This window comes from Blennius ocellaris (assembly GCF_963422515.1).
Source record: "Blennius ocellaris genome assembly, chromosome: 16".
Classification (NCBI taxonomy): Eukaryota; Metazoa; Chordata; class Actinopteri; order Blenniiformes; family Blenniidae; genus Blennius; species Blennius ocellaris.
Genome location: NC_137665.1, coordinates 836,747 through 861,807, shown reverse-complemented (window position 1 = coordinate 861,807; position 25,061 = coordinate 836,747). Strand labels below are relative to the sequence as shown.

Genomic DNA, 25,061 nt, shown 5'->3' with positions numbered 1-25,061 from the left:
CACCGCAGACTCTAGTTACACCACAGACTCTAGTTACACAGCAGATTCTAGTTACACCACAGACTCTATTTACACCGCAGACTCTAGTGACACTGTAGATTCTAGTTACACCGCAGATTCTAGTTACACTGCAGAGTCTAGTTACACTGCAGAGTCTAGTTACACAGCAGATTCTAGTTACACTGCAGACTCTAGTTACACTGCAGACTCTAGTTACACTGCAGACTCTAGTTACACTGCAGATTCTAGTTACACTGCAGACTCTATTTACACTGCAGACTCTAGTTACACTGTAGATTCTAGTTACACCGCAGATTCTAGTTACACTGCAGAGTCTAGTTACACTGCAGAGTCTAGTTACACAGCAGATTCTAGTTACACAGCAGAGTCTAGTTACACTGCAGAGTCTAGTTACACCGCAGATTCTAGTTACACAGCAGAGTCTAGTTACACTGCAGAGTCTAGTTACACCGCAGATTCTAGTTACACAGCAGATTCTAGTTACACTGCAGACTCCAGTTACACTGCAGATTCTAGTTACACTGCAGACTCTATTTACACTGCAGACTCTAGTTACACTGTAGATTCTAGTTACACCGCAGATTCTAGTTACACTGCAGAGTCTAGTTACACTGCAGAGTCTAGTTACACTGCAGAGTCTAGTTACACAGCAGATTCTAGTTACACAGCAGAGTCTAGTTACACTGCAGAGTCTAGTTACACCGCAGATTCTAGTTACACTGCAGAGTCTAGTTACACCGCAGATTCTAGTTACACAGCAGAGTCTAGTTACACTGTAGATTCTAGTTACACCGCAGATTCTAGTTACACTGCAGAGTCTAGTTACACTGCAGAGTCTAGTTACACTGCAGAGTCTAGTTACACAGCAGATTCTAGTTACACAGCAGAGTCTAGTTACACTGCAGAGTCTAGTTACACCGCAGATTCTAGTTACACTGCAGAGTCTAGTTACACCGCAGATTCTAGTTACACAGCAGAGTCTAGTTACACTGCAGAGTCTAGTTACACTGCAGAGTCTAGTTACACTGAACAGGTTTGAACTAAATCAAACTCAGGAACAATCAGGTGTGGAACACTGATTTCATTAAAGAATCAAAAGCACAATAAAATAAAACTTTCAGTTTCTCTCCAGGACAAAGTCTCTTCTTTCTAAAACTCGTGATAAACTGAAACTCAGTCAACGAGCAGAATGAGAGAAATTAAAACTTATGTCACGTGTCAATTAACCCCTAAAACATGAGATGGTCTCAAGTACTGAGAATAACTTCCTCCAGCAGCACTGGTACAGGTTACCAGCAGGTTACTGACAGGTTACCGGCAGGTTACTGACAGGTTACCGGCAGGTTACCAGCAGGTTACCAGCAGGTTACTGGCCGGTTACCGGCAGGTTAGGAGCTAATTAAACTAGTTGACAGCGTCCAGGTGTGTTTCAGTAAAGTCAGCAGGTTTTATCCTACCAGATGTTTCTTCCGGTGTGACGTCACGCTCCTGGACGTTGACGTCACGTCCACGGCTGGAGGCGTCACGAGCGGTTACGAGCTTCTTCACCTTGAAAACAAAACGACGTCGGAGTTTCCAGCCAGAAAAGGCACTGGTTTCCCCGGAGCAGCCCTGATGAGAGCAGCTGGCTGCGGTATCCATGGCAACGCGTCAGGTCAGCCTGAAAGCGTCGGCAAGTGTCGCAAAGCCAGAGGACGGCCACGTGACCGCTGCAGTTCTACTTTCTTCATCTGATTGATTCTCTATTGTAATCCCGCTCAGTAATCCTGCTTTTTATCCAATATACCTGGAACCAGATTACACATTTTTTATGTATCGTAACGGATTACAGTTACATTTTAATTTCGTAACGCCGTTACATGTAATCCGTTACCACCCAACCCTGGTTCCAGCTTTGCAGGATTAATGTCTTATGCTCCAGGTGTCCTCGCGGTGGACGGTTTGAATCCCAGTCGGGACATTTTAGTCATCATGTAATCCTGAGCTGAGGCTGAATGTTTGAGTCCTGATTTGTAATGTGATTACTTTACCCTGGTGAGGTTAACCTGGTCTGCTGGTTCCATGGTGGTTGGTTTGGTCATGAAGCCTCATTCAGGGGAAAAGTAAAGTCACTTCACATCTTCATGTTCATCTGTTCAGCTGCTGCCTTCTGCTTTAATGCTTTTATTTCTCTTTATCAATAAACTTTCTGTTGTATTAAACTTCAAGTATTAAACTTCATGTATTAAACTTCAAATATCAAAATTCATGTATTAAACTTCAAGTATTAAACTTCATGTATTAATTGAACTTCAAGTATTAAACTTCATGTATTAATTGAACTTCATGTATTGAACTTCATGTATTAAACTTCAAATATCAAAATTCATGTATTAAAGTTCATGTATTAAAGTTCAAGTATTAAACTTCATGTATTAAACTTCATGTATTAAACTTCATGTATTAAAGTTCATGTATTAAACTTCAAGTATTAAACTTCAAGTATTAAAGTTCATGTATTAAACTTCAAATATTAAACTTCAAGTATTAAAGTTCATGTATTAAACTTCATGTATTAAAATTCAAGTATTAAACTTCAAATATTAAACTTCAAATATTAAACTTCATGTATTAAAATTCAAGTATTAAACTTCAAATATTAAACTTCAAATATTAAAATTCAAGTATTAAACTTCAAATATTAAACTTCATGTATTAAACTTCAAGTATTAAAATTCAAGCATTAAACTTCAAGTATTAAACTTCAAATATTAAACTTCATGTATTAAACTTCATGTATTAAACTTCAAGTATTAAAATTCAAGTATTAAACTTCATGTATTAAACTTCAAGTATTAAAATTCAAGTATTAAACTTCAAATATTAAACTTCATGTATTAAACTTCATGTATTAAACTTCAAGTATTAAAATTCAAGTATTAAACTTCATGTATTAAACTTCAAGTATTAAACTTCAAGTATTAAAATTCAAGCATTAAACTTCAAGTATTAAACTTCAAATATTAAACTTCATGTATTAAACTTCATGTATTAAACTTCAAGTATTAAAATTCAAGTATTAAACTTCATGTATTAAACTTCAAGTATTAAAATTCAAGTATTAAACTTCAAATATTAAACTTCATGTATTAAACTTCATGTATTAAACTTCAAGTATTAAACTTCAAGTATTAAACTTCAAGTATTAAACTTCAAATATTAAACTTCAAATATTAAACTTCAGCTATTAAACTTCACTGTTGGTTTTGCGTTCCAGTGATCAGACGTTCTTCGTGGCGTTTGGCCGCCGTGAGACAGGAAGTGGTGGATTCCACAATGTTTCAGTGACTCAGACTTCAGTTTCACAACATTTGTCAACAACTTCATTTATTGGATTAACTCAGTAAAAATCACAATTCATTTAGTTTCTACCAGAGGGACGGCTTTTCTGCACTTTCTGCACGTGGGGAGAGTTGAAACTGGAGGCCGGATCCAAAGGAGACGGGGGGGGGGGGACAGACGTCCACGTTACAGAGGAGAGGACAGAACAAAGGACAGAACAAAGCACAGAACAAAGGACAGAACAAAGGACAGAACAAAGGACAGACAGGAGGACACAGACGGAGCTTGGACGTCTCGTTACACGTGAGGGGAACCACTGGAATCAGCCTGGTTGAAGACGAAGACAAACAGGAAGTGGGGGAGAGACAGACACCCGTCACAATAAAAGAAAACGCATGAAAGAAAAAGAAGCTTTTTTACACAGGAAGGACTTCACCGTCACCTTTGTATCCGTTCACGCCGCCGTATTTCCCCGTTTGCTCTCCTGCAGAAGAGTTCAGACAATCAGTGGAAACGAAGGAAACGCAGGAGAAAAGAGCTTTTTGTCACGTTTCAGTGGAAACGATCCCGAACGCACGACGTCGCACTTTAAGAAAGAGTAGAGAAGGAAGCTTCATGAAGCACATGAAGACGGTTTGTGACAAAGAGACGGGAGGAATGGCGGCGGCGGCGGCGGAAGTTGACGGCGACTGAGGAAGCGTCTGGTTTCCTGACTTACCCAAAGCCTCCTGAGCCGCTCCGAGCGCCGCGCCGTAACCTTACCAGACACAAACCAGTCTTTTAAACAGGAAGATGAGAAACGGTCACAGAGACCAGCTGCTTCAGGTGCAACTGACGAAAGCAGCTAGTGTCACTGGTGTTACATGAAATCTAGCGGTGGATATTAAAAAAAGAAAAGGAAACATTGTTTTCCACCAGCGCTGGAGGACAAGATGTCCCAGGATTCATGACTGGAAGTGAGACGTAGAGATATTCACCTGCTGGCCGAGCCGCCAGGCCGGTCGCCGCCTCTGCAGACAAAACACCAGGACCACGTCAGACAAAACACCAGGACCACGTCAGACAAAACACCAGGACCACGTCAGACAAAACACCAGGACCACGTCAGACAAAACACCAGGACCACGTCAGAGGAACAATAACGTCACAAACACTGAAGAAAAGTCAAACTCGCTGTGGATACGAGGCGTCAGCACCGACGACGCTACCTCACCGAGTTCAGCTCAGTTTGTGGGAGGAAGATGCTCTAAAACTGAGATCATGAACCAGAGTGTCGTCAGCAGGCGAGTTAGCGTGACGCCGATTCTTCACACTGTTTGGTCGCATTATCTGGTTCTCCTCCGGTAAACAGGAGTTTAACAGAACAGCAACCAGCAGGACAACGACTGTGGCTGAAACCAAAGTGAACCAGCGGCTCCAGGGTTTGAACGAGACGTTCTGGAGGTACTGAGGTACTAGATTAAGTATTAAACTTCAAATATTAAACTTCAAGTATTAAACTTCAAATATTAAACTTCAAGTATTAAACTTCAAGTATTAAACTTCAAGTATTAAACTTCAAATATTAAACTTCAAGTATTAAACTTCAAGTATTAAACTTCAAATATTAAACTTCAAGTATTAAACTTCAAGTATTAAACTTCAAGTATTAAAATTCAAATATTAAACTTCAAATATTAAACTTCAAGTATTAAACTTCAAGTATTAAACTTCATGTATTAAACTTCAAGTATTAAACTTCATGTATTAAACTTCAAGTATTAAAGTTCATGTATTAAACTTCAAATATTAAACTTCAAATATTAAACTTCAAGTATTAAACTTCAAGTATTAAACTTCAAATATTAAAATTCAAATATTAAACTTCAAGTATTAAACTTCAAGTATTAAACTTCAAATATTAAACTTCAATTATTAAACTTCAAGTATTAAACTTCAAATATTAAAATTCAAGTATTAAACTTCAAATATTAAACTTCAAATATTAAACTTCAAATATTAAACTTCAAATATTAAACTTCAAGTATTAAACTTCAAGTATTAAACTTAAAATATTAAACTTCAAGTATTAAACTTCAAGTATTAAACTTCAAATATTAAACTTCAAGTATTAAACTTCAAATATTAAACTTCAAGTATTAAAATTCAAGTATTAAACTTCAAGTATTAAACTTCAAGTATTACAAATAAAACTACCAGCTCCCGGGAGCTAACGCTAACGTTCAGCTAGCTTTAGCTCCCGGGAGCTAACGCTAACGTTCAGCTAGCTTTAGCTCCCGGGAGCTAACGCTAACGTTCAGCTAGCCACCAGTGCAGGCCTGAACAGTGAAACCAGGCGACGCCTCGCAGTCTTTGCACCGGCGGGTTTTTTCTCACACTTCGGCTCCGTCTCACCGTATTTGCTTGCAGCTTTGGCGCCTTCAGCCGCCGTCAGGCTGAGCGGCTGCGCGGCGTACGGGTAACCGCCGTCACCTGTGGGCGACAGCAGAGTGTGTGACGTTCTGCTGAAAGGCGACAAGAGCTCCGAGCTCAAACACGTTAACTTTACCCTCCGGAAGGAAGAAGCAACGGAAACTTTAGCGTGAACAGAAACACTGAGCGTGTGACTCTTTGGTCAGTTCGTCCAGATCTAAAACGTGCCTCGTGCCTCTGGCGGCTGTTTTACCTTCCAGCCCCGCAGGGATCACCGGAGCGTTGCCGAAGGGAACCTGGGCAGCTCCTGTGGAGACGAGGGACAAAAGGAAACCATCAACCAGGACCTCCACCTGACTCGCTCCTCCTGCGACGCTCTGAACCTCAACCTCCTCCTGCTCCTCGCTCACCGTATTTCCCGGCGGCGGCGGCGGCGTCCAGGCCGAGAGCTCCTGGAGGAAGACGAGGAAAAGCTTCAGGGAAACGGTCCAGACGACACGGACTTGATTTAAAAACCGTCCCAACGAAGAGTTTGTGATCCTCTGAAGAACCAAACGATGAACCTTCATTTCTTCACCTTGTCGGTTCTTTTCACGCCTGATTTCAACGTTTTAACCATTTTGGCTCTACTTTAAGCAGCTTTTCCTTCATTTTAAAGCTTTTTCCTTCTTAATTCCAGTCATTTTTCTGTTTATTACCTCCGTCAATATTATAAAATCACCCGTTTATTTGTCTGTTCACAAGAAATGTCTAAAACTAATGATCGTCATGAAAACGCAAAAAGAAGAAGCCATAAAGTTTGATCTTTCAAATTATGAAATGAAATCACGTCACCAAACTAAATCAATGACCAGGATGTGGAATATGTGTCATTTCCCTGTGATTGTTTTTGTTTTGAAGATGTTTCAGCAAATTTCCCTCATTATTTGTTATTTCTTAAGAGTCCTGAAAACGACTGGTGTGTAAATTGTCTAAAAATGATTTAAAATGTGTATTAAGGTATATTTTCTGGACAGTTTTAGAACAGAGGGTCTCTAAGGGCCTCAGGCGACACCAGAGCACTGAGCTGCAGACGCCTTCAACACAAACTTCCTCCAAAACAAAAGAAAAACTAAAACAGAATCTCACATAATGATAATAAACTGTTCTAGTCTTTTCTCTGTTGTTGGTTTAGGAAACAACAAGTTTAACAAATATGGTTACTTTACAGTGAAGAGTTGAAAAAAGGTGTTAAATTCAATAAATTCAACACAATATGTGTTTATAAAGGAGGAGGAGGTGGAGGAGGAGGAGGAAGAGGAGGAGGAAGAGGAGGAGGAGGAGGAAGAGGAGGAGGAGGAGGAGGAGGTGCAGGAGGAAGAGGAGGTGGAGGTAGAGGTGGAGGTGGACGAGGAAGAGGTGGAGGAGGAGGAGGTGGAGGTATAGGAAGAAGAGGAGGAGGAGGAGGAAGAGAAGGTGGAGGTAGAGGTGGAGGTGGACGAGGAAGAGGTGGAGGAGAAGGTGGAGGTGCAGTGGAGGAGTTTTTGGTGAAAAGGTGATATTTGCTCAGTAACGATAAAGAATTGATCAGCAGGTGACGTTTGATCCTGATTTGTTCTTATAAAGGGTTTTGGACGATCTGGACGTCGGCGGTTTCCTGTCCTACCGTATCCTCCATGTCCGGCGTAGCCTCCATGTCCGGCGTAGCCTCCGGCACCCAGCGCTGCAGGAGGAGAAGCATCGGTCAAAACACCGCAGGAACGTCCGTCACGTCAAACAGTCGCTTGTTGAGAAGCAGCAGAAGCGTCTACAGGAGCAGGAAGTGAGCAGACAGCAGCGCCACCCGGTGGAGCAAAACGCCACAGCGGCTGTACGACGAAGAGAAGGAAGGTTGTTCTGCCTTCATTCTGGGTGTCGCTACAGTTTCTAGCTTCTAGCTTCTAGTTTCTACTATCTACTTTCTAGTTTCTAGTTTCTAGGCGTTAGTGCTGCCGCCAGGCCCCTGGTCCTCCAGGCCCCCGGGCCCCTGGGACCCCAGGCCTCCAGGTCCCTGGTCCTCCAGGCCCCCGGGCCCCTGGTCCTCCAGGCCCCCGGGCCCCTGGGACCCCAGGCCCCGGGCCCTCCAGGCCATTACCTTCACTCCTCCCTGCTTTGTTCTCAGCGACATCAGTTAACTCTGAGGGGAGACCGAGCCCTGAAACACACGTCTCATTAGCACTACTTCTAGACCTGAACTCATAGAGAAGCTGATCCATCAGGTTCTTCTCTCTGGGCGTCGCCACAAACACTCACCGGCGCCGTAGGCGTCACCGTAGCCGTTCCCATAGCCTGCAGGGAGACGAGCGCCGTTACATGACGACAAGCTGCAGCAGGTTTTAGAAAAGCTTCAATAACAGCAGACGCATTATTACAACTACCTTTCATTAGATTGTTCCAGTTTGACTCAACGAGCAAATCAAGCAATAAAAAGCTCCTTATTCAAGCAGCAAGACAGTAAAAATCAATGGTTTTAAATACATATTCAACTATAAATGACAATTTAGGTCAATTAAAATTAAACGTTGTTTCTTTTTTTTACATTTTTATATGCTTTTTTTAAAGTAATTTGCATTTTGTAATTAAAAAGGGAGAAAAAACAAACAGTTGGGGGGGACGAGAAGGGTCTCACCGTTTCCTGCCACGGCGCCCAGATACCCTGCTGCTCCGTCTCCGTAACCGCCTGCAACACACATCCACACACTGTAACACACTGTAACACACATCAACACACTGTAACACACTTTAACACACTGTAACACACTGTAACACACTGTAACACACATCAACACACTTTAACACACTGTAACACACTGTAACACACTGTAACGCACATCAACACACTGTAACACACTGTAACACACTGTAACACACTGTAACACACTGTAACACACTGTAACACACATCAACACACTGTAACACACTGTAACACACATCAACACACTTTAACACACTGTAACACACTGTAACACACTGTAACACACATCAACACACTGTAACACACTGTAACACACTGTAACACACATCAACACACTGTAACACACTGTAACACACATCAACACACTGTAACACACTGTAACACACTGTAACACACTGTAACACACTGTAACACACATCAACACACTGTAACACACTGTAACACACTGTAACACACTGTAACGCACATCAACACACTGTAACACACTGTAACACACTGTAACACACTGTAACACACATCAACACACTGTAACACACTGTAACACACTGTAACACACATCAACACACTGTAACACACTGTAACACACTGTAACACACATCAACACACTGTAACACACTGTAACACACTGTAACACACATCAACACACATCAACACACTGTAACACACATCAACACACTTTAACACACTGTAACACACTGTAACACACATCAACACACATCAACACACTGTAACACACTGTAACACACTGTAACACACATCAACACACATCAACACACTGTAACACACTGTAACACACTGTAACACACTGTAACACACTGTAACACACATCAACACACTGTAACACACTGTAACACACTGTAACACACTGTAACGCACATCAACACACTGTAACACACTGTAACACACTGTAACACACATCAACACACTGTAACACACTGTAACACACATCAACACACTTTAACACACTGTAACACTCTGTAACACACATCAACACACTTTAACACACTGTAACACACTGTAACACTCTGTAACACACATCAACACACTGTAACACACATCAACACACTTTAACACACTGTAACACACTGTAACACTCTGTAACACACATCAACACACTGTAACACACATCAACACACTTTAACACACTGTAACACACATCAACACACATCAACACACTGTAACACACTGTAACACACTGTAACACACTGTAACACACTGTAACACACTGTAACACACTGTAACACACATCAACACACTGTAACACACTGTAACACACTGTAACACACTGTAACGCACATCAACACACTGTAACACACTGTAACACACTGTAACACACATCAACACACTGTAACACACTGTAACACACATCAACACACTTTAACACACTGTAACACACTGTAACACTCTGTAACACACATCAACACACTTTAACACACTGTAACACACTGTAACACTCTGTAACACACATCAACACACTGTAACACACATCAACACACTTTAACACACTGTAACACACTGTAACACTCTGTAACACACATCAACACACATCAACACACTGTAACACACTGTAACACACTGTAACACACATCAACACACTGTAACACACATCAACACACTTTAACACACTGTAACACACTTTAACACACTGTAACACACATCAACACACATGACCACAGAGTATTGACCTGCGAGTTTCCCCGCTGCTCCACCCAGGAATCCTCCTCCACCCAGAGCTGCACAAACACACAGAAGCTGTTAGAAGGACGAGCAGTAAAACTGTTTCTTCTGCAGTAAAACTGTTTCTTCTGCAGTAAAACTGTTTCTTCTGCAGTAAAACTGTTTCTTCTGCAGTAAAACTGTTTCTTCTGCAGTAAAACTGTTTCCTCTGCAGTAAAACTGTTTCTTCTGCAGTAAAACTGTTTCTTCTGCAGTAAAACTGTTTCCTCTGCAGTAAAACTGTTTCTTCTGCAGTAAAACTGTTTCTTCTGCAGTAAAACTGTTTCCTCTGCAGTAAAACTGTTTCTTCTGCAGTAAAACTGTTTCTTCTGCAGTAAAACTGTTTCTTCTGCAGTAAAACTGTTTCCTCTGCAGTAAAAACTGCAGTTTTATCGCAGTCGTCTCAAGGCGTTCTATTCAAAGTGCAGATTTATTGTCATTATTTCATTCATGTTAGCGACTCGAGACAAAATTCTTCTTGTTTTGAAACATTTCCTTTGTTTTAAAATGTTAAATTTACAGTAAAAGTGGTTTAAACTTCACAATCCATTTCGCCAACAACCAGTTGTTGTTGTGTGACCTCTGGGTTCTCGTCGCCCCCCTCTGGACTGGAGGGGCAGTGCAGTGACCTTCACCAGCCTGATTGGCTGAATCCTCCCTGGTAAAACTGAAGACCTAAATGTCCAAAACGTTTAAATATCGTCTGCACCTTTATTCAAAATCTCCCTTTCTTTGTCCCTCCCTCCACGCCGTCCCTCCGCCTGCAGCGGTTTGTTTTTGTTTACGACCGCCGGCACGTGGACAAACGGGCCGATGAGACGAAGACGTCATTCAGCTTCTCGTATCGACTGTTAAAGCAGCTGAGTTTGTCAGTGAGGAGTCGGGAGCAACCGTTACCTGCTCCGTAGCCCCCGGCGCCCAGGCCGGGTCCCAGGCCGGCTCCCAGGCCGGGTCCCAGGCCGGCTCCCAGGCCGGGTCCCAGGCCGGCTCCCAGGTAGTTCCCCGCTCCTCCGATATAACCTGAGGAGGAGTTTGACACAAGCTCTGATTAATCACCTCAAATTCAACTCTAAAACCAAACACACTGCAGCTTTTTACAACAATCAGTGGATGAAGTCGCTTCTAAGGACTGAATCTTAAAAAAAACCAAACTAGAATCGATAATATTGCCAGAAAAGGACATTTTGAATGTGACGAACTTTATGTTTCTCAAACTGAACGTCGATTGTAGAAACTAGACGGAAAGAATCCAGTGTGATCGTTAAAGTGACGAAGATCCGAACCAGAGATAAAAACTCCATCAGCAGAAGCAAACGAGCCGAGCGACACGAAGCTTCGTGTCTCCGACGACAAACTCCCCGTGTGCCGACGATCCTGTTGAGTTCAGAAGCTTTATTAAAAAGAATCAGACGGCGACTCTACTGGAGGGGCTGAACACTGAAATGTTCCCCGATAATGAAGAGGAACACCGACGACCCCGATGTGACGACGACCTTTCACCCCTCAGACTCGTCACTGGTCCAGTAAACAACCAGTTTCCTCTCACACTGACAATGATTCACGTCAGAGCACATTTTCAAGTCGTCACACGTTTGACCGTGTTTACATGAGGCTTCGTTTTGGCTCAAGACGACGTGAACTTTGGGTTGGAAAAGAAAAGAACAAACCTTTGGATCACAAAAGTTTTCAGAATAATCAAAACAATCCACCTTCGACCAGCCAATGGAAAAAGTCTAAACTCCTCAGAACGTCTTGTAAAAGCCTGAGAAACTCATGGACGACGTTCTATAAGTGCTTTGACCTGCACTCTCTGCCGTTATGCATTAAATACAGTTAGAAAGAGGTGAAGAGACGCAGCTCCGGAGCTCCGGTGAAGGATTTATCCTGATTTGGTTTTTCTCACCAACGTCCCTCATGTATCGTCACACGGCGCCATTTCTTCTTCTCGTATTAAAAGTTGGGTTCAGAAAACGACAAACTTGACAAAGAAAAACTTGAAAGAAGAGAGAACTCTTGGTTGGATGAGGAGAACGGGCAGGAAACCAAAAAGGACAATGATGAAAGAGAGAGATCTTACCGCCCTGGGGGTTCCTGCCAGCCAGAGCTGCTTTAGACTGTTTCACCTGGTGCTCGGCACGGGAAACCTGTTTCTCGTACTGAAAGTCTTGAGCTTCTCGCCCTTCGATGGCGGCGAGGCCCAGGCCCTGGGGGGCGCCGCCGCCATCCAGGTGGACGCCTGCCGATCCGCCACGCTGGGGGTCCAGAGGGACAGTTCTTGGTACGTTAGCGCCTTGAGCTACGAGTCCCTTGACCTTTGGCCTGTCGGACGCCGCGGAGAGGAAACCCGTGGATCCCGGACCGCGTTGGGTGGCGTACCCCACCCCGCCGGCATCCTGATGAAGAGGCGGCTGGTAGTGGTTCTGTCCTTGGACTTGGGGAGTCGCGAGTCCAAGATGCTTCTGCTTGCCGACCGGAGCCTGAGGAACCAGACCCTGAGGAACCAGACCCTGAGTCCTGCGAGCATCCAAGCCCAGAAGTCCGTAGCGGTCGATGGTGGACGGATGGACGGCGGAGACACAGGGACGCTGCTGCTGCTGGGGGACAGTTAAATCTCGGACCGCTTGAGATGAAGCCGAACCCCGGAGACGCCTCAGGTGGTCGACGGGCAGACCTCCAGCCGGCAGCGCCGCCTCCTGACCGACCGTCGGCTTTCTCTTCAAGACCACAGGCTCATTGCTTGGACCCAGACCCAGAGCTGGATCGGGTCTGTCCAGGAGGGCGGCGGCGCCTCCCAGGCTGGAAGCGTGAACCAAAGGGTTGAGTCCCTTCACCTTCACCCCCGTACGAATCTCCGGAACGGTGGGACTCTTCCGGGCGCCCGGCAATTCCGGCCCCAGCGTTCTGACTTGACCTAAAGCCGGGCTCCGTCCCGGCCGGAGGTCCAGCACCGGTCGGTCCGGACCGGCCGGTTCGGTCCAGTCCGCTGCAGAAACACCTGGTAGAGAAATATCGTCACACATCCACTACGTCTTCACGACTCGGGAGACAGCGGCGCTTCTTTGAGCTTCGCCGGCACAGTAACACCGTTTCTCCGTACTGTGCCCGATTCAAAGGCGACCAGGACGCTGCCGATGTGTGTATCACTGCACCGCCACGCAGTACAACACATCCTCCACGCAGTACAACACATCCTCCACGCAGTGCAACACGTCCCCCACGGGGGAGGGGCTGCTTGGGCTCAGGACGGGACAGAGACGAGACACAAGAGTCCATTATGGCCTGAAGCGAGTCCAGTCGTCACCATAATTAGGCACCAAGACGAAACGGAGACGACCACACACAAATAAAGCTCTGCGACATCCACACACAACACGACGGCGCCACCTGGAGGAGACGGAGCGCCGCCAGGACAAAGACACAGCGGCGTTAAAAGGACAAGACGAGGACACTGGAGTGTGGAACCTTTGTGAGACACGACTGAAAAGCTTGTCTGAAAAGTGTGTGTGTGTGTGTGTGTGTGTGTGTGTGTGTGTGTGTGTGTGTGTGTGTGTGTGTGTGTGTGTGTGTGTGTGTGTGTGTGTGTGTGTTAGACACGACATGCACACAGGGAGGCGGGGCTCCTGAGGTGAGCCGTGGTCCAGGACGTACCTGGCCGAGGTCCAGGGTAGCCCATCCCGGCCAGAGCGGCTCCGTAGCCTGAGGAAGACGAGGAAGACGAGGAAGACGAGGATGAGCTCAGCTTCACTTCACGACACCAAACGTCTCACAAACGACTTGTTTCAGTGGTTTTAATCGCTGGGATCAAACCTGCTTCATCTATTATCTACGTCAGGAGGTCCAACCCGGTCCTGGGGGACACCTGTCCTCCAGGGTGTAGCTCCTCCCACTTCAACACACCTGATTCCAATGAGGGGCTCTTATTGGGCTTTTTCACAACCTTGGTGATGACATCATCACTAGATCCAGGTCTGCTGGAGCAGGGTGATGACATCATCACTAGGTTCAGGTCTGCAGGAGCAGGGTGATGACATCATCACTAGGTTCAGGTCTGCAGGAGCAGGGTGATGACATCATCACTAGATCCAGGTCTGCTGTAGCAGGGTGATGACATCATCACTAGGTTCAGGTCTGCAGGAGCAGGGTGATGACATCATCACTAGGTTCAGGTCTGCTAGCGCAGGGTGATGACATCATCACTAGGTTCAGGTCTGCAGGAGCAGGGTGATGACATCATCACTAGATCCAGGTCTGCTGTAGCAGGGTGATGACATCATCACTAGATCCAGGTCTGCTGTAGCAGGGTGATGACATCATCACTAGGTTCAGGTCTGCAGGAGCAGGGTGATGACATCATCACTAGATCCAGGTCTGCAGGAGCAGGGTGATGACATCATCACTAGATTCAGGTCTGCTGTAGCAGGGTGATGACATCATCACTAGGTTCAGGTCTGCTAGCGCAGGGTGATGACATCATCACTAGGTTCAGGTCTGCTGTAGCAGGGTGATGACATCATCACTAGGTTCAGGTCTGCAGGAGCAGGGTGATGACATCATCACTAGGTTCAGGTCTGCTAGCGCAGGGTGATGACATCATCACTAGGTTCAGGTCTGCAGGAGCAGGGTGATGACATCATCACTAGGTTCAGGTCTGCTAGCGCAGGGTGATGACATCATCACTAGGTTCAGGTCTGCTAGCGCAGGGTGATGACATCATCACTAGGTTCAGGTCTGCAGGAGCAGGGTGATGACATCATCACTAGGTTCAGGTCTGCTAGCGCAGGGTGATGACATCATCACTAGGTTCAGGTCTGCTAGCGCAGGGTGATGACATCATCACTAGGTTCAGGTCTGCTAGCGCAGGGTGATGACATCATCACTAGGTTCAGGTCTGCTAGCGCAGGGTGATGACATCACCACTAGAGCCAGGCGTAGCAGGGAGAGACACCTGCAGGACAGGTGTCCTCCAGGACGGGTTGGACGCTCCTGGAGGACAGGTGTCCTCCAGGACGGGTTGGACGCTCCTGGAGGACAGGTGTCCTCCAGGACGGGTTGGACGCTCCTGGAGGACAGGTGTCCTCTAGGACGGGTTGGACACTCCTGCTCCTCAGACATGTTGACAGGAGGACAGTTTGACTGTTTTACATGCAGAAACCAGGTTTGATGTAAAACAGACGGTCACTCACCAGGCACAGACCCCAGACCAGCGCCGTACACTGAAAACAACCATTTATACTCATTAACAACAATAATAATAATAATAATAATAATGTTCTTCTGTGAAGCTACAGTAAAGTTATAATTGCATGGTATGAATTAATTTAGTTCTTCATATGATTGTTGTATTTCAGATTTCCTCCATTAATAAAAGGACTCAGACTCCCAGTGCAGAAATGGCTTTCATTCATTTAAAACATGTAATTCCACATGAATGTAAAGTTTGGAGACGCTTCTTACTCCGTCTTCCTCCCAGACCCAGTCCGTTGGTGAGTCCAGTCCCCAGACCCAGTCCAGTCCCCAGACCCAGTCCAGTCCCCAGACCCAGTCCAGTCCCCAGACCGGCTCCTGGAACCACAACATTAAATGGATTAAAGCAACACATCAGGAAGTGTAAGACGGTAAGGCGGCACCTTGAGGGTGTTGTGACGTACCGTACGCCCCCTGAGCGCCGTACGCTCCCTGCTTCAGCCCAGCTCGCCCCCCCAGGCCCAGAGCTCGGTACCCCCCTGACACACACAGTGACACTTCTGACTGCTCAACACACAACAGACTGTCCTGGACAAACATCACGTATCAAACATAACTGTTCATCCAATCCAATGTTTGAAACCTTGAATTGGTTAAAAAGAGTAACGACATTATATTTAGGCAGAAAGTTTCAAATGTCACAACTTTGTTTCTAGAAATATTAATATTCTCATCGTGGTGGAGCTGCACTCCAACTAAACCCAGACGTATGGTAGATGTTTATTAATTGAGGTTTTTATTATTTCGCTTTGAGAAAAAGATTCATGCAAAGTTAAAAAGGGACGTTATAAAAATAGTCTCTGTGTGTGTTGAGTCGACATTAATTCCATAAATCCACTACAAGCTTCAGTCTTCAGGAGAAAAACAATGTGATTAATCGCAATTAATTGCAGAAAATTGGTGAATCTTTTTAAATCGATTGACAGCACGAACATATATATTATCTAAAGTCAGAATATCAGAAGACTCTTTTCAGAGCACATTAGAAGAAATGTAGATAAAGGTTTTCTCACCGAGGCCCAGCTGAGCGCCGGCGTAACGACCGACTGCAAGGCAGGGAAGGAGAAACGTCACAAGATGATTCACATTAAAAAGAGAAGAAGAAGAAGAAGACGAGTTCCACCTACGTCCGGCCTTCATCGCCGCTTTGGTGCCGTAACGACTTCCTAGAGCGCCCAGAGCTCCGGTGACTGAGGAAGAGGAGGAGGAGGAGGAGGAGGAGGGGAGGAAGAGGAGGGGAGGAAGAGGAAGACGAGGAAGAGGAGGGGAGGAGGAGGAGGGGAGAAAGAGGAAGAGGAGGAGGAGGAGGGGAGGAAGAGGAAGAGGAGGAGGAGGAGGAGGAGGAGGAGGAGGAGGAGGAGGAGGAGGGGAGGAAGAGGAAGAGGAGGAGGAGGAGGAGGAGGGGAGGAAGAGGAAGAGGAGGGGAGGAGGAGGAGGGGAGGAAGAGGAGGGGAGGAAGAGGAGGGGAGGAAGAGGAAGAGGAGGAAGAGGAAGAGGAGGGGAGGAGGAGGAGGGGAGGAAGAGGAGGAGGAGGAGGGGAGGAAGAGGAAGAGGAGGAGGAGGAGGAGGAGGGGAGGAAGAGGAGGGGAGGAAGAGGAGGGGAGGAAGAGGAAGAGGAGGGGAGGAAGAGGAAGAGGAGGAAGAGGAAGAGGAGGGGAGGAAGAGGAAGAGGAGGAGGAGGGGAGGAAGAGGAAGAGGAGGAGGAGGAGGAGGAGGGGAGGAAGAGGAAGAGGAGGAGGGGAGGAAGAGGAAGAGGAGGAGGAGGAGGGGAGGAAGAGGAAGAGGAGGGGAGGAGGGGAGGAAGAGGAAGAGGAGGAGGAGGAGGAGGAGGAGGGGAGGAAGAGGAAGAGGAGGAGGAGGAGGGGAGGAAGAGGAAGAGGAGGAGGAGGAGGAGGAGGGGAGGAAGAGGAAGAGGAAGAGGAAGAGGAGGAGGAGAGGAGGGGAGGAAGAGGAAGATGAGGAGGAGGAGGAGGAGGGGAGGAAGAGGAAGAGGAGGGGAGGAAGAGGAAGAGGAGAAGGAGAAGAGGAGGAGGAATAGGAGAAGAGGAGGAAGAGGAGGAGGAGGAGAAGATGAAGAGGAGGAGGAGGAAGAGGAGGAGGAAGAGGAGGAGAAGATGAAGAGGAGGAAGAGGAGGAGAAGAAGAGATCAGAGTAAATAAGTTTCATCAGACTCCTTTTCTGACTCGTCACTTATTTCATTTGCTAGTTTGGCTTTTCTCTGTGTTGTTTATTTGTTTTGCATTTTTCTATAATTTTGTTGTTATTTTGTGTCCAAAACAAACTTTTCAATCCCCCCAAAATGTTTTCATGTAAACTATGACTTTAATGTCATAAAATATGTAATCCGTCATTCACATAATTTGCCTGTTAGTTTTTAAAAAGAAAACAAACAAATAAATAAAAGCCCCCACCTCCAGGTTTCACTCCAATGCCCACACCTGCAGTGGAAAAGTCACAAAATGAAAAAAAGATAAACGTTAAAATATACTGTGACTTAGTGTGAAGAATAAAGGTGAAGTCGAGATTTCAACTTAAAACAGTCCGAATAAAGTCAGACGCTTAAAATAAAGTATTTTGTGGAAAAAACAACAAGTTTTATGTTGAGAAAAAAGAAGTCTAACTAAAAATGAGAACAAAAGTTTAAATATTAGTGAAATATGGATAATAATGTCAAAATAAGTTCACGTTCAAGTGTTAAGATGATGAAATAAATGTTTTCCTAGATTCTATTTTTGAGACTTCTCCGCTAATTTAAACTAAACTTCAGCATCAGTGTAGAACAACAATCATTCTGTGAGAAAACAAATAAAAGAGGCATTTCTACGTGATTTGATGTGTTAAATAGGTTTAATAGATGTAAATGTACCTCTGGCAGGAAGCACTTTCCCCCAAGACACCGCCTGAGGCTTCACTCCTGAAACACAAACATATATCTACATCTATATATATCTATATCTATCTATAGATAGATATAGATATATATATATATAGCGCTCCAGCGGTGAGCCGCGAACTGGCTCCCCGCCGGAGCGCGCTCAGATGACGTCACCCCGCATTGGCGCTCTGGCGGCTCGCTGGTGAGCTCGAGAGCCGCGCCGCAGCTGTGACGCCTCCGAGAGCGGGACGCGGCCGAGTGACGCGTAAATCGCGCGACACAACGACTCGATAATGAAATTGATCGCCAACACTCTTAATAATCGGATTTAATGGATTTAATGGATTTAATGGCGCCGCGGTTTCAGCCCTCGTCAACTTTAAGTCATTCCTGCATTTACTGCCTGGAGAGAATCTTTAGGAGAAACAGTTTCACCATTAAAAATTAAAATAATCCGCACAACAGGCAGCTCATGTTTAATACAGTGTGATTACATGTTAGTCCTGCTTTTTCTGCAGACAAAGCCTCCTGGAGGAACCCCTGCTGCACATTCATGTATAATTCAGCGTGGGTGTGTGTCATGAAAGAAACAGGTTTTTGCTGTTAAAAAAAGTAATAGATTACACACAGGAAGCTAATACACATTAACTGCATCATATCCACATGGAAATAAAGAACATTTCTAACAGCAGCGTGTAAATAAATCCACTTCATTGTTAAAAAAAAGATGAAGACACACCCAGGAAGTCAAACCTGCATCAGTTGTATGAAAATAATTATTAAAATGTCGTCATGAGGAGGTTAATATTAACTGAAGTATGACGGCGTTCAAATGCTGAGAGCAGAAAGTCACATCAGAGTAAAGAATGTGGTTTAACAGAGAAAATGAACACAATAAAGTACATTATTTTACAGTGTGTGAATGTTGGGAATTTATTACATGAACTAAGTGGAAATAATATACTGTAACACACACACACACACACACACACACACACACACACACTTCTTCCCAGCTGCTCGCCACATTTGACCGTCTGCCATCGACTCATGGCGGCTTTTGATTCAGTGACATCAGATCATTCAAACCACAGACACACACACACACACACACACACACACACACACACACACACACACACACACACACACACACACACACACACACACACACACACACACACACACACACACGATATTCATCAGGAGGGTGAGACTGACGCCTCACAGCTTCCGTGGTTTTGCTCCTGACAGACATTTTTTAAACTCGTTGATCTTTTCATTTCTGAGCAAAGAAAATTCTAAAACTTTAACCGAGGAACAGATTCACCCGACAGGTTACACATCTTTTTTTTTTTTTTTTTATATAAACTCATTTCATTTTTTTTTTTTTTTTCACAATTTCACACGTAGAACAATGATTTTGATTTGAAAATGAATTTTACAAAATGGTGACGAAATGAAGACCCAGTGACTCCTGGAGCTTCTGGTGCTGCAGGTGAACCAGTAATGCAGGTGAACCAGTAATGCAGGTGAACCAGTAATGCAGGTGAACCAGTAATGCAGGTGAACCAGTAATGCAGGTGAACCAGTAATGCAGGTGAACCAGTAATGCAGGTGAACCAGTAATGCAGGTGAACCAGTAACACTCCTGGTCACTGTGGCTGGTTTCAGCTTTAATTGATTCAATTCTAGTTCCATACGAATGGAGGTTTAGTTTAATAAATAGAGGAAGAAGGAGAAGAAAATAATTAAATGAAACTTTTCTACATTTTCAATATATCTGCAAATAAACTGAAATATTTCAAGCCTTTAAAAATAAAATAATCATAATTTATCAGTCATGATCAATCTAAATCTCTAAATCTCAGGATAGTAGAATATTCCACAATGATTTTGATTAAACTTTTGAAAATACTTGAATGTTTTCAGCAGCTTATTGATCCACATTGACGGAGTCTGAAGCAATTATATAGTTTTAGTAAAAACATTTTTAAAAATCATTAAATGAAATACATTTTCAGCACGGTACTTGCAGTAATTTTGCAAAAAAGAAAATCCTAAAAGTGGGAGGAGTTTTTCTTTCAGTGACAAATTAGTGAAAACTTCAAGCAAAGTTCAGCGTCGGTGGAGAAAAAAGAAAAGTCGGGAGAGCTTCTTACCGCCTTGCAGAGTCTGCTGAGTCAGCAGGAGGAGCAGCCAGGTCTGGAGCACAGCTGGAACCAGCATGATGGAGGGACGGAGCAGGAGATGACAAGAGACAAGAGACAAGACGAGACAAGAGACAACAGACGAGACGAGACAAGAGACGAGACGACAACAACCCAGACTTTGAGCTGTTTGAGCCTCAGCGGGGCTTTTATAGGCCTGATGCCCTCTGATACCTCCCACTGACCACACCTGCCCTCTGAACACACACACACACACACACACACACACACACACACACACACACACACACACACACACACACACACACACACACACACACACACACACACACACACACACACACACACACACACACACGGCCGCAGGACGAATCAATTCCACATTAAAAGCGTAAAAATAACAAACTTTTCTTTCTAAATTGTGAGGAGAACTTTGTGACGTGTTGAACCAGAACGACGGTAGGGTTCCTTCGTTCTTCACCTTCATTCCTCATTCCTTTATTTATAACTACAATAATAAACACCGTGGCATCATGTAATAATAATGTTATACAGTTTCAACTCAACATGTAATAAAGCTGCACTTTGTAACAACGTGTTCCATTTTGCAACAGTTGTTACAAGAAGCAGGTGATGCGTTCAGGTGCATCACGACTTTTTAACGACCTGCCGCGCTCAGGCAGCTAAACGTGATTAAAATACGATGATAGTGAACAGTGAGCTGGACGCCATGATTAAATACGATGATAGTGATTAACGAGCTGGACGCCATGATTAAATATGATGATAGTGAACAGTGAGCTGGACGCCATGATTAAATATGATGATAGTGATTAACGAGCTGGACGCCATGATTAAATACGATGATAGTGATTAACGAGCTGGACGCCATGATTAAATATGATGATAGTGATTAACGAGCTGGACGCCATGATTAAATATGATGATAGTGACCTAGGATGAATTGACCTTAACAGAGAAACAAGCGTGGCGGCGGTGGCGCCCGGAGGCCTGAGGCTCCGCCCCCACAGCCTATAGCCTGGGAGGTCCTTCGCTTCTTAACGTGACGTTGTGAGTTTCCGCGGCACAGTCGACGCAGACGTCTGAGGCGGCGAAGCAGAAAGAGAAAGCGGGAGTCACATGTGCGAGACGGCCGCCCCCCCCCCCCCCCCCCGTCTGACTCACGGCCCCCGCCGCCATGATTCATCTCCAAACATTTATCTGTCTGCAGGTTCTTTGTAAGAGAACAACATCTGGAGCTCCACATGTTAGAAACACAACATATACATACTGTTTGTCCTGACCTGTCCTCTATGGAAGGGGGGGGGGGGGGGGGCGGTGGGGTTGGGGGGGGCGAAGTGGAGCTTCGTTAGACCAGCAAGACTTTTTCAAATAGAGGATTTTTTGCTCATCAAGCTTCAGTCGGTCATTTGACCTTCATGTATTGGAGTCTCAGACCAGAATCACACTTTCCTGGTTCAGATCTCAGTTATCAAAGAAACTTGAACTTTTAGACTTTTAGCCACAATTCTAACAAAAAAAACAAAAAGAAAAAATGTTATGATTTTAATTTTCACATGAAAATGTGTGATTAGAATCTCCGAGGAACAGTTTCAGTGGTTGGAGGTGAAACTTCAGAACCGGAACAGATCGAACAGAACAGAACAGAACCGAACCGAACCGAACCGAACAGAACAGAACAGAACAGAACAGACTAAAATAGACTAGAATAGAATAGAATAGATCCCAACTGACAGTAAAGAGCAGAACATGTTCTCGGTAGTTTACTGGGAGTTTTCTGCTCTCCTCCCTCCAGCTGGTGAAATTCTCCGGCTCTCCACTAGGGGGCTCAATATTACTAACATAAAGACGATACCGGCACTCGTTTTCTTCTTCTGTTCTTCTTCCTCCGTTCTTCTTCTGTTCTTCTTCCTCCGTTCTTCTTCCTCCGGGTGTTTGGGCTGAAACCTTCTTCCAGCCACAACAGTCGAGGCTGCAGAGAATAAATTTAGTCCACAGATCAGGAACGGCTCAAAGCAGCGAGACGAGGTTTGCTCAATAGATCTAGAGCGCCGCCGGGGGGAATCGAACCTGCAACCGAGCAACTGAAAAAATTCAAACAACCTTAAAAAAAACCTGATATTCTAAGTTCTCCAAAATAACACTACATGTACTTGCTCCAAAAAAAATGTGCTGATTTTCTGAGATGAATTCCACCGACCGGCCAGAACATTATGACCATCTACAGTTTTTATTCCTTCTGAAGCTGCAACAAACTGTGAAGCTTTGAGCTCCAGTCTTGGTTCAACTTCAAAGCTCCTCTTTCAACATTTCTACTTTCATGTGAGGAAAACATTTTTTTAAATCACGTTGCAACATTTGTCCTAAAGTTTTCTTGTTGTGAGAGAAAAAAAGACAAAGAAAAGCCAACATGCAGATGCTGGCGGTTCGTCTGCCGAGGTGGAAGGTTCCAGGACCGGAGCTCAGAGGACTGGGGGGTCAGAGGACCGGAGCTCAGAGGACTGGGGGGTCAGAGAGTCCTGAGGCGGAAACAACAGACTCATTCAGACTCATTCAGTCTCATTCAGCCCATTTGAGAAGTCAAACTGTGATTTTAACAGTTATAAATCTCCTCCAGCAGAGAAATGTACATTACATGAACATTACAGCCTCAAACACTGGATTTGAAATGTGGATTATTTCTCACCGTTAAATATTATTAATAATGGGCTGTTTCTTTCTGCTTCAGACTCGATAAAGAAAAGAATCACAGGCCGAACCGCTTCTTATTCACAAAGTCGCGAGCAGCTGAGAAGCGTCAGCAGAACCTGAGGTTTGCTTCACGTCCAGGTGAGACTTTAGGCTGGAAGATCTTCAGTGGGAAGAAACGGCGACTCAGCAGAACGTCTTCATTAATGTCGCCGTTTGGATTTTCCCATGAAAAGAGCCGACGAGTCCTTCGGTGTTTTCATGTTTTCATACAGACGTCATCCTGTCACTACGGGAGGATTCTCACCAGGGGGCCTTCAGGACCTTCAGGGCCGTCAGGGTCTTCAGGACCTTCAGGGCCTTCAGGGTCTTCAGGGCCTTCAGGACCTTCAGGGTCTCACCAGGGGGCCTTCAGGACCTTCAGGGCCTTGAGGGCTTCTCTGCAGACCTGGATCCCTGATGTGGAATAAGGAGTTGTAATGAAGGAGGAGGCTCATCAGACTGAGGCAGCGTTGAACCGACGTCCAGGACCACAGAAGAAGAAGAAGACGCTGAACGACTCCGCAGGAGGAATTGTTTTTAGAAACACTTTGTCTCCGGGGAAACGACGACTTTGATGAAACGCTAACGAAGCAACAAGGTCGACTTTTTAAACTCACTTAAACTCGTCTCTGGTTTAATTCTCTAGTTCACTCTTCAAACCAACCCAGAGTTTGACCCCGTCCTCCAGTTCGTCTGGACGTCCGTCCTCTGCCCACCTGAAGCTTCCCGGGACAGTCTGCCTCACAGGGACCAGAGAAACTGGTTGCCATGGCAACACAAACTCAATAGAGAGCTCAGGTGTGACTTGCTCTCAAGTGAACTCCAGTTCTGATGGAGCGTCAGAGAGACGGAAAGACGGACGAGGCTGTGAGACCTGGCGGAGACACCGTCCAACTTCACACACTCTTACTGAGTGTGTGTGATGACACACACTCTCACTGCATCAAACACACTCACTGCATCTGGTGTTAGAGGAGGAAGATGCTCTATAATCTGGTGTTAGAGGAAGATGCTCTATAATCTGGTGTTAGAGGAGGAAGATGCTCTATAATCTGGATCAGAGGAGGAAGATGCTCTATAATCTGGATTAGAGGAGGAAGATGCTCTATAATCTGGATTAGAGGAGGAAGATGCTCTATAATCTGGTGTTAGAGGAGGAAGATGCTCTATAATCTGGATTGGAGGAGGAAGATGCTCTATAATCTGGATTGGAGGGGGAAGATGCTCTATAATCTGGATTAGAGGAGGAAGATGCTCTATAATCTGGATCAGAGGAGGAAGATACTCTATAATCTGGATTAGAGGAGGAAGATGCTCTATAATCTGGTGTTAGAGGAGGAAGATGCTCTATAATCTGGATCAGAGGAGGAAGAAGCTCTATAATCTGGATCAGAGGAAGATGCTCTATAATCTGGATTAGAGGAGGAAGATGCTCTATAATCTGGTGTTAGAGGAGGAAGATGCTCTATAATCTGGTGTTAGAGGAGGAAGATGCTCTATAATCTGGATTAGAGGAGGAAGATGCTCTATAATCTGGATTAGAGGAGGAAGATGCTCTATAATCTGGTGTTAGAGGAGGAAGATGCTCTATAATCTGGTGTTAGAGGAGGAAGATGCTCTATCTATGTCCACCATGAAGTAAACACAGAAAGAAAAACACAAATCGACATTCACCAAACAGTAATTGACATTAAAGCTGGACTCCAGTGGAAAAGAAGGTTCAGCTAGAACCGGTTCCTCGTTAGAACATGTGACGTTCCGTCACTCTGGACTCAGAACCTCCTCGGTACCAGAGGTTCCTCAGAGTGGTTAATCCAGACGTCCCCTCCTGGCTGCA

General features: G+C 44.9%; 1 protein-coding gene across 1 annotated transcript; it reads right to left on the bottom strand.

Moving 5' to 3' along the window:
• Positions 1-3,566: 3,566 nt before the first annotated feature.
• On the bottom strand, positions 3,567-20,531 carry LOC308141629 (uncharacterized protein; the record flags this gene model as incomplete). Its single annotated transcript, XM_080511836.1, has 22 exons — positions 3,567-3,669; positions 3,785-3,826; positions 4,061-4,099; positions 4,320-4,352; positions 5,737-5,814; positions 6,008-6,061; positions 6,165-6,206; positions 7,400-7,456; positions 7,868-7,927; positions 8,026-8,061; positions 8,402-8,452; positions 10,153-10,200; positions 11,081-11,203; positions 12,261-13,166; positions 13,832-13,879; positions 15,638-15,745; positions 15,832-15,906; positions 16,441-16,473; positions 16,555-16,617; positions 17,839-17,865; positions 18,294-18,341; positions 20,465-20,531. The coding sequence occupies 22 exons, from the start codon at positions 20,529-20,531 to the stop codon at positions 3,665-3,667; spliced, it is 2,043 nt and encodes a 680-aa protein (XP_080367962.1). The 3' UTR covers positions 3,567-3,664.
• Between the last annotated feature and the right edge of the window lie 4,530 nt (positions 20,532-25,061).